The 17,385-nt window shown below is 49.1% G+C and overlaps 1 protein-coding gene across 2 annotated transcripts in view; it reads right to left on the bottom strand.

The window, feature by feature from the left end:
* The window catches only part of WWC1 (WW and C2 domain containing 1), a 156,186-nt gene that overhangs the window by 40,387 nt on the left and 98,414 nt on the right, over nucleotides 1-17,385 (bottom strand). For both annotated transcript variants that reach the window (XM_069590031.1, XM_069590032.1), the window contains exons 6-9: nucleotides 11,333-11,462; nucleotides 9,702-9,848; nucleotides 8,464-8,537; nucleotides 3,490-3,732 (exon numbers count right to left, since the gene is read on the bottom strand). In XM_069590031.1, coding sequence (XP_069446132.1) covers nucleotides 3,490-3,732; nucleotides 8,464-8,537; nucleotides 9,702-9,848; nucleotides 11,333-11,462 — 594 coding nt within the window. The remainder of the gene's footprint in view (nucleotides 1-3,489; nucleotides 3,733-8,463; nucleotides 8,538-9,701; nucleotides 9,849-11,332; nucleotides 11,463-17,385) is intronic.

Here is a 17,385-nt window from a genome sequence, read left to right as displayed (position 1 = left end):
AGCCGCTCAGCAGCTGCCATGGACTGGAGGTTCTGGCTTCCCTGGAGGGGCTGTGTGAACTCACTGTTCCAGGAGAGCAGTCAGACCTTTGAAAGATGCTGCTGAAGGCAACAATAAAAGGTCTTCTAAGTGGGCAGCAGCCTGGGTAGTAATCCCGGCTCTGTGCCTCGGTGATATCGGGTGAGCCTCAGTTTCCTCATCTATGAAGCGAAGATTACTCTCAGGGTTGCTGGGAGGCTTAGATGAGACGATGTAGGCTACAGAACCTGGCACATAATGGTACCTTTTGCATGCAGTATAGGTTTCCCGGGTGGCACTAGTGGTCAAGAACCCACCTGTCAATGCAGGAGACTCTTAAGATGCAGGTTTGATCTCTGGGTGGGGAAGTTTCCCTGAAGGAGGGCATGGCAACCTACTCCAGTATTCTTGCCTGGAGAATCCCATGGACAGAGGAGCCTGGCGGGCAACAGGCTCTAGAATCTCAAAGAGTCAGACATGACTGAGCGACAAACACTCACTTTAGGGAGTTCTAATAGCATATCCAATCCTAATTTCAAGAAACTGAAATTATTAGAGAAGAGCCTCAGTTCACAATCTGGTCTAACCACCGGCCTTCAGAATATATAAATATTTGTATATAATGTAATTATCTTGTTTTTGCCCCCATATTAGGCAGTTGAAGTCCATATGGTCAACGACTTGCTCAAGGTCAGTGGTAGAAAGGGTATTTCTACTGACGCACCAAGGAGTAAGGCTGTCACGGATCTGTTCTTTTCAGCTGCTTGCTGTGAGCATGATGAATAGCTAAGGGCGTCCCAGTGATAGCTGGAGGGCCTGGGAGCAAGTCAGGAACCCAGAGGACCGGCAGACACATTAGGAGATACATGCAGAGGTCTGTAAGGGTCTACTCAGGTTGGCTAACCATTTATTCTTTCAAATGACACTAAAGGCCAAAAGGTGTCATGTCAGAGGCCTCGTCCCCAAGCTGCACAGCCATGGGGGAAGTAGGGCAGGGTCTTGGTACTAAAGGAGATTTCTAGAAGGCGCTTCCTAGGGCTATAAACCACCAGCTACTGAAGCCCTTTCCTCCTCCTCCCACCTGCCTGGTGGTGTGTCAGCAATCAGCCACTCCTCCCAGGAGAAGGAAAAGGTGAGGAAAGTGACACATCCCTGCGAATAGTTCTGACAAGGGGCTTGGTGGGGAAAGATTTCCCACCACTGACAGTCAATGGACTCTTTGATGTGCTTACAGGAGGCCAGGCAGAGGCGGGTCAACTTGACCCATTTGGCACCCTGCCATATGCAGATAGAGCTCACTCACAGTTACCAGGGTGGGGCTGCAAGCAGGGTGCCTTAGCACAGAGGAGGCTCCCTGAAAGCATCCTAGCCCCCATCACAGGGTGATACAGAGAGCACAGCTGGGCACCTAGGACACCTGGCCTGCTGCCACTGGCCCAGCCAGCTTCATCTGCTTTATAAACTGGGCTTCTGCCTCTGAGTACACTGGAAAGAGGAATGCCCCTGCTCATCCCTTCCCCTCTTGCCCATGTCCACCCCACAACAAGTTTGAAAACCACTGTCTTCAATTCTGGGCTTCCCTGGTGGCTCAGACAGTAACGACTCTGCTTGCAATGTGGGAGACTTGGGTTTGATCCCTGGGTTGGGAAGATCCCTTGGAGGAGGGCATGGCAACCCACTCCAGTATTCTTGCCTGGAGAATCCCCCAGATAGAGGAGCCGGGTGGGCTACAGTCCATGGGGACGCAAAGAGTCGGACAGGGCTGAGCGACTAAGCACAGCCCGTCTTCAACTGTAGCTCCTTAAGGGCAGGTGGTGGTGGTTTAGTCACTAGGACATGTCCGACTCTTGCGAACTGTAGCTTGCCAGGCTCCTCTGAATATTCATTGGAAGGACTGATGCTGCACATTCCTGAATATTCATTGGAAGGAATATTCATTCCTGAATATTCACTGGGAGGACTGAGGCTCAAGCTGAACCTCCAATACTTTGGCCACCTGATGCAAAGAGCTGACTCATTAGAAAAGACCCTGATGCTGAGAAAGACTGAAGGCAGGAGGAGAAGGGGACGACAGAGGACGAGACAGTTGGATGACGTCACCAACTCAATGGACATGAGTTTGAGCAAGCTCCGGGAGATGGTAAAGGACAGGGAAGCCTGGTGTGCTACAGTCCATTCCATGGGGTGGCGAAACATTGGACACGACTGAGCGACTAAACAACAGGCTCCTCTGTCCACGAGATTAAGGGCAGGGACTTTGTCCAATAAAGTCTGCTGCCAAAAAAAAACAGTGAAAATAACTGAATACACTTTAAGAGTATCAGAGCAGAGATCATGACCTATTCACTTCTGAATTCTCCAGATTGCCTTGCATGCAAAATATGTGCCACAAAACATCTCTTGCATGAATGGAGAAGCTGGGGATCGAAGGACCACCTGTAGGACTCTGTGAACACAGAGATATGCTCTGTGTAGTATGGGTGTGGAGGCTGGTGAGATACCAAAGGATTAAAGTCTGTTGTGGCTCAGCTGGTAAAGAATCTGCCTGCAACGCAGGAGGCCTGGGTTTGATCCCTGGATTGGGAAGATCTCCTGGAAAAGGGAAAGGCTACCCACTCCAGTATTCTGGCCTGGAGAATTCCATGGATTGTCTATGGGGTCGCAAAGAGTCGGACACAAATGAGCGACTTCCACTGTACAATCTAAACCGGAGAATGTAAACCAGTGGCTTTCATGTTAAATCAAGCCCACAGATGAAGCTAATTTAGCCTCTAGGGTGTTAAAAATGGTTTTGGATTAGTTGCCAATATTGAAAAAAAAAATCAAAAGAACTCTTTTGAAAAATGGGGCCTCTAGCAGCCTGGGGCCTGTACTTACCTCCTGGAGGCTGCAGACAACCCCTGGGGTCTGTGCACTGCAGTCTAACATGGCCCATGGCCAAGTGGCCTCTGGCATTTATATCACCTGCTTGACCCCTATCAGTATCTCAGTTTGTAAGCCCCATCTAAACCAGTGTTTTTCAAACTGCAGTTCCTTAGCACGGGGCAAAACCAATTTAGTGGGTCATGACCGGTGTGAAGGGAGACACATTATGAAAGAAAGTACAGAGGACTGTCACACAGAAAGACTACACACTGTTTTGTGAAACTTTTGTCTATTCGGTAATAATATGTGAGTCACTGTCACAAAGCTGGAGAACAACCGCTGTAAATTACATAGAGCTTATCTCAGAAGAGAATTTCTGAAAATCTGCATGTGAGCAGACGTTTTGGTAATGTGATTCCCTCTGGTAAAATTTTGGGATGGTTGGCTGGTGAGTCACTTCCCTAGATTTGCTATTCTGGAAAGTGATGAGCTCTCTAAACTGTGCTCTCAGAGTGGCACCCGGGCGTCCCTGGTTGTCCCTCTCACTGCGAGGCTGGAGGATGACCAGCAGCAGGGAAGGGCCCCATGCCCCCAGCCCAGCCTCACCTCTCAGTCAGCGCCTTGCTCTGGGTGTCCCGGGCCGCCTGCAGGTCCTTCTCCAGCCGCTTGCGGGCCATCTCCAGCTGCTCCACCTCCCCTTGGGTCCACTTCCGGGGGCTGATGAAGCGCATCTCCTTCAGTAGCTCCTCCTTCTCGTTGATGAGGATCAGCCGGTCCCTCTCAGAGTCAAGCACTCCAGGCCAGGCCTCACTGTCAAGCTTGGCGAGCTGGATCTTCAGGTTGGCAATCCTGCGGGCCAAGAGGGTGGGCATTGACCGGTGCGCTCAGTGGCAACCCAGGAGCAGTGGGACAGACTGTGTTGCCAAGGTTACACGGTCCGAGGAGCACTGGTGTTCTCAGAGTATCTTCTTTGACCCTGGCTGGCTTCCTTTTGATCAGCGTGTGATCTCAAGAACAGATTTTTATCTAACGAACACAGGCGGTGCCTACCACATGCCAATCCCGGCTCAGCAGGGATGGTGGGTAGAGGCAGTGTCCTTGCCCTGAGGGACACGAAGCCCGATAGAACAGAAGTGGATCCATCACCAGGCAGTTGCCTCCGACCGCTAGCTATGTGCCCTTGGGCAAGTTGCTTCGTCACTCTGCAGGGAATAACAACACCTCCTTTCCTTGTGGGGTAACGGTTTGCAGGTTTTAGGACATAATTCATAAAATGTCCAAGTGCAGTATCTGGCACACACTAAACCAGCACTCAGTGAATGCTTCTGCTGCTACTGTGCTCGCTCCCTGGTTTAACCACTTCTCACGTGTGTAATGTGGGGCATACTCCCTGAGCCTTGCATGGAAGAAAACAGTTGCTTCTGCATCAGAATTGGTGTGAAAATGAACAGTTATGTGTTGTGTGTGTCTGGCATGTAAGTGCTGAAACAGTGGCAGTCACGGGCCCTCTATGATGACAGCAAACACTGCCATTGCTACCGTGGTCTTCTCAGTCCAGAGGGTAGTGGCAGCACCCTGCGAACAACGGCAGACTTGAGGTCAGAGGCTGCCTGTTAGAGTCTTGGCTCTGACTTTCTTAAGAAATCATTTAGGTAACACAAGCTGCTAGCACAGTGCCTGATACATTGCAGGCCATTAAGAAGTGTTAACGGGAAGGAGCTGGGAGCCCTTTACTGCTTTGAACCTCAGTATCCTCATCTGTGGGCTTCCCAAGCGGCAGGAGTGGTAAAGAACCTGCCTGCCAATGCAGGAGACCTGAGAGACACAGGTTCAGTCCCTGGGTGGGGAAGAGCCCCTGGAGGAGGCCATGGCAACCACTCCAGTATTCTTGCCTGGAGAATCCCAGGGACAGAGGAGGCTGATGGGCTACAGTCCGTGGGGTCACAAAGAGTCGGACACGACACAGCACACACACACGCATCCTCATCTGTAAGGTGGGGATGATAGTGGTACCTGAGAGGTGAGTTGTGAGGACCAAATGAAAACGTATCATTAAGAGCTCTTTACACAGATGTACATGAACCCTTTTAAAAGTAATATATATATTTTTTAAATTGGAACAATCCATTCCCTTAAAGAGGACTTGAAAAAGAAAAAAAGAGCTTTTTATACAAGGCCAAGCCCTACATAGATATTCAGTATAATTATCATTGGATCAAATTAAAATTCACAGTATTGCTAAGAATATTGCTAAAATAGTTAAAAACAATCATGTGATTCTTCAGGATTTAGTCTTTGCAAAGTGTTTTTATTAATAGCTATCACTACCAGGCTCCTCTGTCCATAGGATTCTCCAGGCAAGAATACTAGAGTGGGTAGCCGTTCCCTTCTCCAGGGGGATCTTCTCCACCCAGGGATCGAACCCAGGTCTCCCGCGTGGCAGGTGGATTCTTTACCATCTGAGCCACCAGGGAAGCCCCTTCGCTGTCCTACCCTGGGGTGGACAGGACCTAATGGTAATCCTGTGGGACAGGTAGCCAGAGGGGATGCAGTTCCCCTACGACTGCAGGTCATACACACGACCAGTATTTGTTGGGGTCCCAGGCTTCCAGACTCTCAGGTCAATCTTACCTGCAAACAGTGTGGCCAAATTCTTATTTTACCAAAAACATTGTTGGAAATGAAACCTCCAGGCTGTGTAGTGAGAAGTTCACAGAGAACCACATATACATTTGCTTCTTCCCAGCCAAGTGTCTCTCTCGGAGAAGGCAATGGCACCCCACTCCAGTACTCTTGCCTGGAAAATCCCATGGACGGAGGAGCCTGGTAGGCTGCAGTCCATGGGGTCGCTAAGAGTCAGACACAACTGAGCGACTTCACTTTCACTTTTCCTTTTCATGCATTGGAGAAGGAAATGGCAACCCACTCCAGTGTTCTTGCCTGGAGAATCCCAGGGACAGGGGAGCCTGGTGGGCTGCCGTCTTGGGTCGCACAGAGTCGGACATGACTGAAGCGACTTAGCAGCAGCAGCAGCAGCCAAGTGTCTCAGCAGGGACTCTTAGAGTGAATTAATCTTAATCCCATACTCACATATACAGCAGTCCACCAAAACTGGCTTTGGGATAACTGTAGCTGTTATCCAGCCAACTGCTTGAGAACAAGGTGCCATGGCCAAGTCGGGGGTGGGGGTGGGGGCTCTATTACACATAGGACATTGAAGGGGTGACTGATGCTTCTTTTTTTTTGTCCTAGACCCACCAGAGCCGATCTCTGTATTTTCTAAACATGCTTTAAAAGTCTTTATTGAATTTTTTTTTAAAATATTGCTTCTGTTCTATGTTTTATCTTTTGGCCAAGAGGCATGTGGGGTCTTAGCTCCCCAGCCAGAGATCAAAGCTGCACCCAATGCACTGGAAAGGCAAAGTCCTAACCACTGGACCACCAGGAAAGTCCTTTAAAAAAATTTTTTTTTTTAATTTCAGTATAGTTGCTTTGCAACGTGGCATTAGTTTCTGCTATATAGAAAAATGAATCAACTATACATATACACATATCCCCTGGTTTTTTAAAATTTTTCTTCCCTTTTAGGTTGCTAATTGATGTTTTCTTGAATGTACTTTCTGGTGGTGCTTTCCCTATGTCTGCTCCTTAACTTTGAGCCACACATCCTTAGGAGAATCTGAAGAAATCCCCAAGAAGGGCCCACATGACAAAACTTGGCAGCAATCAGACCTTGCTTTACAGCCACCGACCCTCCCCGCCTCAAGTCCCACAGCCTTTGCTTCCCCATTCAGCAGGCTACTTTATTCTTTGTCCTTAAACTACTTTTAGGTGAAAGAGGAGGCACAAAGTTGGATAAAGGTAGATGAGTCAGAAAGCTCTGTAATGAGAAGTTTAGTGGTGCAACCCTAAAGGAAAGATTCCAGCCCTTTCATTTCTCCGTAACTGATCATCTAAGATAGCCACCACTGCAAACTGGAATATATACAGAGTTCAGAGGGGCCAAGAAGTGGTTGTCCAAAGCGGAAGCCGTGCTGTTCTGCTGGATCTCTAGGGGGAGCTGAAACAGTGCACAGGGTGTGTTTTTCCCCACCTGAACAAAATCCACTCTCTGCTTCTTTTGTCAACAATATTCCAAGTTTTCTTTGGGAAATAGACATGTCCTCCCATACTTTCAGGTCACTTGGTTCCCACAGAGCTGACCTCAGTCCCCTTCCTATAGTCGGGTACATGACTCATGTCTGGACCTTCAGAGAATTCCAATTCCTCCCACCCTGCGACAATGACTGGCTCTCCCAAAAAAGCCAATGAGAAGCCCAGAGCTTTGTAAAACTGTATGGGGAAGGTAGGTCCTATTTCTGCTGGGGTTGCTAGCCTGTCAGTATGTAAGTCTAGAAGAGCAGGGGTCATTTTTTGCTTTGACAGAAAAACCTGTCAACACAAAGGCAAGCAGGAAGAAGAAAAGGAGACTGAGGCTATGTAACATCATTTGAAACTCTGGACCCAGCTGTGCCCGAAGCTAGATTACCCCTGCACTTTGGAGCTCAATAAGCCTATGAATTCCCTTTCTTGCTTCCAATTTCTACAGGATTCCTGCCATTGCTGCCAAGGGTTTCTGCTGCTCACTCATTGTTGGTAGAGGGGCAGGGCTGGGTACCACCATACTCTCCCTGGCCTGACTTAGAATGTCCATGGGCTGGGCAATGTAGCCTAAGGAGGAATGGATGCAACGTGCTTGGTTTCATTTACCATCAGACATTGTGAGTTCTTTCTTAGAAATACAGGCTCAGTGTATAGGAGGACCATGGACTGTCCAGTTCAAAGTCTGAATCTACCTTGAAAAGTCATGAAACATTTTAGATCTTACTTTTCTCTTAACATGGAGAGAATATGAGATAAGCTATGCTATAAGGTTGCTTTTAAAATTAAGTGAGATATGAGTATACAGATGTTTTAGTACACTGTCTGGACCGTTACAGATTCTCTAAGAATGTCAGCTTTGATTACTATTATTTGCAGTAGTGGAACCCAATTGCCTAGGATTCTGTGAAGTCACAGAATATCTAAAGTTCCTGGTGTTTACACAGTTTAAAAAAGAGCTTGTTCCCAGTTGGGCAGGAGACACTGAAATGGGTAGTATCAGTAGTCTTTTTATCCTGTTGCTAAAGCCCCAGTTGTGCTCTTTCGTACACAACTATTTACATGATTGTTGGTAAGCCTTGATTTTAGAGGTTGATTTTTAGGCAGGCAAGCGGAAGGATTACTAGGTTTGAGGTTTAAAGTATGGTTCAAAGCATAGTTGCACTCTTTATCTAAGTGTCCCTGGTTCAATCATTTCTAGAATTTCAGAGAAGACTAAAGTATGAAGATGATAATACTCACCTTCACAATCTTCGTGAGGATTAAACATCATGAAATGTGCAAAAAGCAGGCACAGAGGCAGAAAAGCTACAGTAGTACTGAGTTGGCCAGAAAATGTGTTTGGATTTTAAGTACTTACAGAAAAACCTGAACAAACGTTTTGGCCAACCAGTTATTATTGTGGGACCATCCTGCCCCCAGGCTCCAGCCTCTAATTACCTTCTCTTGGCCTCTTCATATCGAAGGCGCAATCTGACTTTCTCCGCCAACTGATTGTTGCTGCTGGTACCAAACTGGAGGAAAGAACAGGTCAGGAATTACATGGTTATGGTGGCTAGGGCTGAGCTGGGTTTCAGGGGCTCCTGAGAGACTTGACAGCTTGTGTGGGAAGGAGCTAAAAATAGTACCCAATTATTGAGCTGGCTGCGTGAATCGCAGGGAAGCTAGTTAGGAGAAAAACATTTTCTTTCCTTCAGGCCTGGGAAGAGCCCCCAAAGCACACATTTATCACTTCAAGAAGAGAAGCCGAGGGCTCGGAATATCATCTTGCAGCCCCAAAAGGCTTGGAGCTCATCCAGGTGGCAGGAGCGTGGCGGACAGCTGGCCAGGAGGAAATAGGCACCGCCACCACACGAGAAAGCCACTCTGGGCGCCCTGGGGAGGGCTCCACCGTACTCAGGGAGCCTGCAGCCAGCAGTGTAACAGCGAGGGACAAGAGCATCCTAGAGCTTGGAAGAAGGCACACGGTTCCTTCACAAATGCTTCACCACAGGTGGCTTGTGGCTGGACAATGGGTGGTGTGAGGATGGAGGAGGCAGCCCCATTGGCCATGCCAGTCTATCAAAAAACTGTGAGGCTCACCCCATCAGACATGAATGGAGCTTCTCCTCACAAGTGGGAATACGACTGTAGAGACCACATAGAAGAGCATTTAGGCATGGAGGCTCGTTCGTTCAATGTCACCTGCTCCAAGAAAACAAAAGCTCTTCTAAGTTATGGATTGCCCTGGGTCAGTCCTGCTCTGAGACTTTCAGGAGCGATGTCTGGACAGCACTTGCACTATTCATTACTCTAACCAGGGCTGAGCTTTTGAACTGGGAGGTGAGCAGCTGTCTGAAAGCCACGTGCATTGTTCTGGGGTGAACAGGAGGGAACTATCTTCCACTTCTCAGCTGGTGAGAGGGAAACAGAATGGCACTGCTCATCAGCACAGGGAAACCTGAGAAAGACCCTTGAAACATGCTTTCTGTGCAGCACCTAGAGATGCATTCCTGGGACCAGCAAGTCCGAGCTGGCTACCCCTCCACATCATCATCTCATGTCATCCGGAGGCCAAGAGGTCTGCAAGAGAAGGCTGGGGCAGCACCCAGGTTCAGAGAGTGCCCTGGGCTCTCAGGCAAGTAACAAGAAGGGTACTCTGTTTCTTGGGGCCCCGGTGGCGTGTGCGGTGTACTCACACTTCCTGAGATGTCCGTCTGGGAGCTCACATCCAGGTACTGTTTCGGCAGTGGGAAACCCGAACTCTCCAGAGAGCTGCTGCTGGACCACAGGTCGGAGTGGGAGCCTCTGTCGGTGCGGAAGCCGTCCTTCAGCATGGCGAGGCTCTGAAGCAGGGAGGGCAGGCTTAGCAACACCCCCTCCATGGAGGGTGCTCTGGGTCTGTCACTCTCTAGGAATCTACTAGGGGCCCTGACACCCCACTTCTGTAAACAGCTACCAGTGGGTGGGTATCAACTAGGTGCCAGGCACTGCGCTGGGCCCTTTACAGGGGAGAAACCAGTGTGGACAATGGCTTCGGAGCTGCACAGTCTTGAGTCAGGATTCAGTGCTCTGCCACTTCCTAGCTGTGTGCTCTTGTTGATTAACCTCTCTGTGCCTCAGTTTCTTTTCCTGCAAAATGGGAATAACTATCCCATTGACTATCGTATTGACTATCATATTGTTTAGATAAGATGACCAGTGTAAAGCGCTGGTTTAGTCAATACTTAATAACTGTCCATTTTACCATGATCTTATTTAATCCTGACCGCAATCTTCCGAGGAATAACCTGTGATTATCCCCACCTGGGGCTTCCCCGGTGGCGGCTCAGTGGTAAAGAATCTCCTGCAGTGAAACCCGGGTTTGATCCCTGGGTTAGGAAGAATCCCTGGAGAAGGGCAGGGCAACCCACTCAAGTATTCTTGCTTTAGAGAATCCCATGGACAGAGAAGCCTGATGGGCTACAGTCTATAGGGTTGCAAACAGTTGGACACGACTGAAGTGACTGAGCAGGCACGTGTGCACCCCCATTTTATCCATGAGTGAGCTGTTATGTGGAGAAGCTGGCAACTGACTGAGCCAGGATCTGGTCCTGGTCTATCTGACTTAAGGCTTGGCACACTAAGCTTGGTGTTGCTAAGCATGCTTAGCTGTTAAGCATGAATGGAACATGCCTCGCTGTCCACTAATGCCCGGTTTCAGTGTTTTCGCTGGGCTGCGGTCCTGATAGGAGCTTTGAAATTATTCTGTTTATCACAGAGTGTAAAGCTTCCCTCATCAAGTCATGGGCTTCTGAGTTAGGTGTTGACGGGGTTGAATCTTGGCTCTAGTGCCTACTCTCTGATCTGTGCAGTCTTTTGCTGTATGCTGGGGATAATTTAGCACTGATATAAGGGGAAAGTGAGGCATGGTGTGGGCCAAGTGCTTGGCACAACTGCCTGGCACAGTACATCACAGCTATCACCATTTGTCGGTTCCCAGCACAGAGTCGGAACACGCAATGAAATGCTTACAAGGATGCTACATTTTGATGCCAAGGTTAGTGATGCTGAAGCCAGCTCCCACCATTTGGTTCTATAAAGCAGACAGCTAGAGCTGGTGGCCAGGATGTGACCTTTAATCTTGACCAGAGGGCTTCTGTTCTGGCTCTGCCACTGACACTGGCTGTGTGACCTTAGGCAAGTCACTTCATGCTTCTGAACCTCCAGTCTCTTCTCTGAACTCAGGGATCTGGCAGCATATGGAAACAGCCCACCTGAGTCCTGCCTGGCACAGAAAGGTGCTTGGGAGAAACGGGGATGGGGCCCCCGTCACTGGGAGGTCTTGTACCTTAATGAGATCTTGCTTTTCCTTTTCTCCACAGGTGATGGCCTTTTTGATGGCTTTTGTTTCTCTCAGGACAGCCTGAGCTTCATCCAGTTTGTAGCTGCCCTGAGCATCTGACATCTTCTTATCGATTCTAGGAGACAGTCAAGGGGAAAGGTCAGACGAAAATAGGGTGATGGATGGGGTTCCCCCAGGGAAAAAACACAGACCACAGTGCTTTAGTCCTGAAAGAAGTCTCCTCGCTGTCCCTTCTTCCTCAGGTCCTGCTATTGGATAAAGCACAAAAGGTCCCTGTCAGACTGCAAATGTCAGTGTTAGGCTGCAGAAGCAACACCATTCTTGAAGTCAGCTCTTAGTGGAAGCCTTCCCTGATCATCTCCCTGGGTCTCCAGGCTGGGCTAGATGTTCTCATGACATATCTTGTAGAGCTTGACACTGCACTTGGTATGCTGTGTTATAATCAATAATTTATGTGGTAGTATCATCTGATAATCTTGAATATGTTTGAGTAGTTTTATTACATAGCACAGAGCCACACTTTTTTTTTTTAATGTGATCTTCTTTCCCAGATATTTATTTATTTGGCAGAACTGGGTCTTAGTTGAGGCATGTGGGATCTAGTTCCCCGACCAGAGACAGAACCCAGGTCCCTGCACTGGGAGTATAAAGTCTTAGCCATTGGACCACCAGGGTAGTCCCTTATTTCTCCCCCTTTTAACATTATTTTACTGAATGAAAGTCTTTCAATTCTATAGTGCTTTACAATTTTCAAAAGGGTTCACTCACACACATGATTTCATATAATCTCATAATAATGCCTTTTGCCCTCTACCCCTATACGTCCCTTCCCCCTTCCTTTTCCCCACTGGACACCACAGTTTGTTCTCTATACCTGTGAATCTGCTTCTTTCTTGTTATGCTCAAAAGTCTGTTGTATGGTTTAGATTTCACATGTAAGTGATATCATAGGATTTGTCTTTCTCTGTTGGACTTATTTCACTTAGCATAATGCCAAGTCCATTGGTGTCATTGCAAATGGCAAACTTTTATTCTTTTCTATGACTAATATTCCATTGTATGTATGTACCGCGTCTTCCTTATCATTTATCTGTTGATGGATACTTAGATTGCTTCCCTATCTTAGTAATGGTAAACACTGTTGCTATGAGCACTGGGGTGTGTGTATCTTTTTCAGTTAGTGATGTTTAGATATATATCCAGGAGAGGAACTACTAGGTCAGGTGGTAGCTCTATTTTTAGTTTTTTGAGAAATCTTCATACTGTTCTCCATCGTGGCTGTACCAGTTTACATTCCCACCAGCAGTGTACAAGGATTCCCCTTTTTCCACATCCTCCCAAACATTTGTTTTGTGTTCTTTCTGACGATGACCACTCTGACTGGTGTGAGGTGATACTTTCACATTTCCCTGAAGATGAGCGATGTTGAGCATCTTTTCGTGTTCCTTAACTCAGGTCTCTCAACCTCCGGATTCTTGGGGCGGGATCATTCTTTGCTGTCGGGGCTGTCCTGTGCGTTGCAGGATGTTCAGTAGCACCCCTGGCATCTGCCCACTAGATGCTAGCAGCATCTGGACCTTGAGTTGTGACAACCAAAAACATGTCTCCATACTTTACCTAACGTCCCTTGGATGGGAGGAGCAAAGTCACCGCTGGGCGGAACCACAGCCTTTAACAAGCATTTGCTGGGCTTCTCTGGTGGCTCAGTGGTAAAGAATCCACCTGCCAGTGCAGGAGGCGTGGGTCCACTCTCGGGTCTGGGAAGATCCCACGTGCCACGGAGCCACTAAGCCCACATGCTGCAACTACTGAGCCTGCATTCTAGAGTCCAGGAGCTGCAACTGCTGAAGCCCAGGCGCCCCAGAGCCTGTGCTCCGCAGCAAGAGAAGCCCCTGCAATGGGAAGCCTGGGCACTGCAACTAGAAAGTAGCCCCTGCTTGCCACCGAAATGGAAGAGCCAGTGAAGCGACAAAGACCCAACATAGCCAAAGGTAAATAAATAAGTCTACTGTTTTTAAAAGTATAATAATAATAATTAAAAAAGCATTTGTGGAAGTTAAGGGCCACACGAAGGAAAGGTTAGAAGGATGAAGAAACCCCTTGCTACCACTTAGTAGCATGACCTTGGGGATGGCCCTTGTGCACACGGAGCCTCAGCCTCCTCCTCTGAAAAGAACCTGGATAATGCCATATGCCTCGCCCATGTTCACCAAGCTGTGAGCCATGTTAAGAGGGATAAGGTTGGAACATGAGGTGGGGAGTTAGGAAGTATGAGACAAATGTGACGGGTTATAATACTTTCAGGCTGGGGAGTCTGCCGGCTCATCCAGGCCCTACACACAGGTTCATTTTGATGGAGGAAGACGGAGGTGAAGGGGCATGAGGCCATTTTCTGAAGGTCAAACGAATCCTATTGGTGGTGGGCCCAGCCCTCTTGGAAAAGGAGAGCTGTGCTGTGGACAAGGCTCAGAGAGAGCACAGAGAGAAATTTTAACTGCTTCACACTTTCATCAAAAGCCAGGGAGGAGGTTTCAGTGCCCAGTGAAGAAAAGGAAGTTTTGTAGTCTGAGGGAACACCACAAACCCATTATTTCAGGATGAGAAACCACTCCAAGGCATGCTTTTCTGGCCTTCTAGAGGCCGAAGTGTCCTGGGCTAAAAATAACTTGTGTGGGGAATCACAGGTTCTCACCCTGGCCTCCTTGTCTGCAAGCGGGGAGTGGTAAGGAGACTTGTCTCATGGCCCCATCCCTGCAGCCTCCTTGGAGGAGGAAGACAAAGCCCCAGTTATGTCTCCCTGCTAAAAATAGCCTGTCTATGCCTTTCGAGGACTTGGGCCTGGGTGAGCCTGCCAGGTCGTCTAAGACTGTTCTCAGATCGAGTTTGAAAACTTCACCTACAGGGAGCTTTCCCAGCAGAGGCCTGACCACCATGCTTGGCGGAGAGAAGGCTCCCCCTAGAGCTGAATGTCCTGGGGCCGGAGGTGGCCCTGTCCCAAATGGAAAGGGGGTCAGGGGAGATGTTGTATTGTCTGAACCTGGCCAGGGGCTGGGGGCTCTGGGCAAGGGGCTGTGCCCAGCTGTCCCCTGCCAACCAGATGAGGGTGGCTTTGAATCCTCAGCAGGAAGAGACAGAAGTGGTCTGTCTTCAGGGCCTCGGGTGCCTCACATGGCTTCTTCTACCTGACTGCTCTCAGGGGCCTTAGCAACCCAGGCTCTGGAATTTGGCTCCAGAGAGGAACTCGGACTCTCAGGGACTGGGGAGTGGGGGGAGCAGAACAAAGGGTTACCATTATGTACTCAGTGAATGAATCCTTTTTTTTTTTTAGGGAAAGAAAAGTTGTGTGGTTGGTGGGAAGGAGAGGGTGTGTATGTCCTGGGAGGGGTGGGGAGCGGGACGCGTGTGTTTTAGGATTTCCAAATTACACGGCTGTCTTTTCTCTAAGCACTTGAGACAGTCACACCCAGCAGCCACAGAGAAGCAGGGCAAAGGCTCTGGTGGTAGCCAGCTCCTCTGGGTCTTGTCCAGCCAATTCTCACTGGGCAGGGTGGCTCTGGGGACCAGCAGAGAGATGCTGTCTTGCCCACCGCCCCCAGGGATGGTATACCTAGTCTTCCTCATTTACAAGGGCTCAAGGCAGCTGACGGGGCCAAATCCCTGGCTTTGGTCCTGATTTTTCATTTTAGTCTTTTCTGAGAGGTCTGCTTCCATCCTCAGCAATCTTTTTTTCTTTTTAAAATTGGGTTTGCTGACCATGTGTGTGTGCTAAGTCACTTCAGTCGTGTCTGATGCTGTGACACCATGAACTGTAGCCCACCAGGCTCCTCTGGTCATGGGATTCTCCAGGTGAGAATTCTGGACTGGGTTGCCATGCCCTCCTCCAGGGGATCTTCCTGACCCAGGGACTGAATCCGTGTCCCTTGTGCCTCCTGCATTGGCGGGTTCTTTACCACTGGTGCCCCCTGGGAAGCCCCTTGCTGACCATGAACCAAATGAGTTTTAGCTTCCTCCAGGTTCCACAGAGAGGATGCTAAGAAGTGACTGGACAGTTCCCCAGTGGGCACTGAATGCAGTCCCTTGGGAGAGGGAAAGGGGCCTGATCTTTTCGGGGTCTGGGGGGGTTTATCTGGGATGATGCCAGGAAGGCAGGTATAAGGACATGAGTTTCAAAACCCAAGAGTCCCAGGTCTAGCTCCAACACTCTTGAGCTCGGGTCTATTTACAGCCCCATCAAGTACCCTGGCCTATAAAGGGAAGCAGAATAAAAGTTGCTTGAGTAGAGACAATGGAAGGAGGCGACTGGTGCCCAGGGCGAAGGCACAGTTCATGTGAGTTCCTTCCAAGTCCAAACAGCCAACTATCTAGAGGTCACCACCCCCTTCAGCTCACCAGGTTTTCCCTACGTGCCAGGTACGGTCACGCGCTTGACGTGGATTTTCCAGTTCAATATTTACAATACCCTATTTTTCAGATAAAGAAACAGAAGCTCAAGGGGATGAAGCAAAACACTTTTTCATGTTCCCTGGGAACTAAGATTCGAGCCCAGGCCATCCACCCCTGGCAGCGACATTCCTAACGCTGTCTGCCAAGGTGCGCATCAGAGCAGAAACCTTCCTCCACAGGGAACACGGGGGTGGCTTCCGGCCCAGGAGCCCCGAGAGGCCTTATCTGGGCCTGATATCAAAGGGGTGGGGGTGGGCAGGCTGAGGAAGGGGGAGAAAAGGAGTCTTGTCCTTGGGGTTTCAGCCTCAGCTTACCAAGCAACAAGAATGATCACTGCTGCTACAGGGTGACAAAGTGGTAAAACAGGTTTGTGGTGGCTCAGAGAATAATGGGAAGTGTTTTAACCAGAAGCTCCAGAGCACCTAGGAGTTGGGGGAGCGGGGGTGGGGTGGGGTGGGGGGGGACCATGGTGAGGCAGGCATTGGAGGAAGGGGGGAGGGGAAGAAGGGAAAGAAGGGGGAGGACCCCTGCTCTGAGAGTGAGTATGTGCTCCCTTAAACTATGTGCTCAGAACCTGCTCCACTGCCTTGGAAGACTCATGAGGCTATTTGCTTTACAGGAATTTTCTGAACTCACATTACTGCCCCTGGCTGCCCTTGGCACCACTGGAGACTACCAAGAAGCATAAAGCGCAGCCTCTTGTCCTGATGAGACTAGAAACCGGCTTGAGAGGCAGGACTGGCCTATGTATAGATACACACCTAAACAATATATATCTATATAAACACAAAGCCACACACATAACACAAAAAGGCACTCTATGCAGTCTATAACACACAGCCATGTTGCCTTATATCCTGGTGGCTCATCTGGACAACAGGGGTCTGGGGAGTGGGGGTATGTGAATAGGAACCCACCAGCCCCTGTGGTCAACTCCCCTCGAGAGCTGGACTATAAAGAAAGCTGAGCGCCAAAGAATTGATGCTTTTGATTTGTGGTGTTGGACAGGACTCTTGAGAGTCCCTTGGACTGCAAGGAGATCCAACCAGTCCATCCTAAAGGAGATCAATCCTGAGTGTTCATTGGAAGGACTGATGTTGAAGCTGAAACTCCAATACTTTGGCCACCTGATGTGAAGAACTGACTCACTTGAAAATACCCTGATGCTGGGAAAGATTGAAGGTGGGAGGAGAAGGGGACACCAGAGAATGAGATGGTTGGATGGCATCACTGACAGGCCATGAGTCTGAGTAAACTCTGGGAGCTGGTGATGGACAGGGAGTTGGTGATGGACAGGGAAGCCTGGCGTGCTGCAGTCCATGGGTTTCAGAATCAGACACGACTGAGTGACTGAACTGAACTGAACAACTCCCCTCGATTCATAGGGCTTGGAGATAAACACCCAAAGGCTTGGGGCTGTGGCAGAGAGTAGTGAGAGTGGTTTGAGGTCTGGAGAATGAAGAGAAGGTACAGTCAAGGAGAGTGAGACAGTAGTGTCTAGAGAAGATGCTGTCTGCGTACAGGTGACCTCACTGGGAATCTAAGCAGATAGCCCTTAGAACAGAGATATCTACTGACCGTCCTCTTTGGAGCTT

The sequence above is a fragment of the Ovis canadensis genome, chromosome 5 (genome assembly GCF_042477335.2).
Source record: "Ovis canadensis isolate MfBH-ARS-UI-01 breed Bighorn chromosome 5, ARS-UI_OviCan_v2, whole genome shotgun sequence".
Taxonomy (NCBI): Eukaryota; Metazoa; Chordata; class Mammalia; order Artiodactyla; family Bovidae; genus Ovis; species Ovis canadensis.
This window is presented reverse-complemented; position numbering and strand designations above follow the sequence as displayed.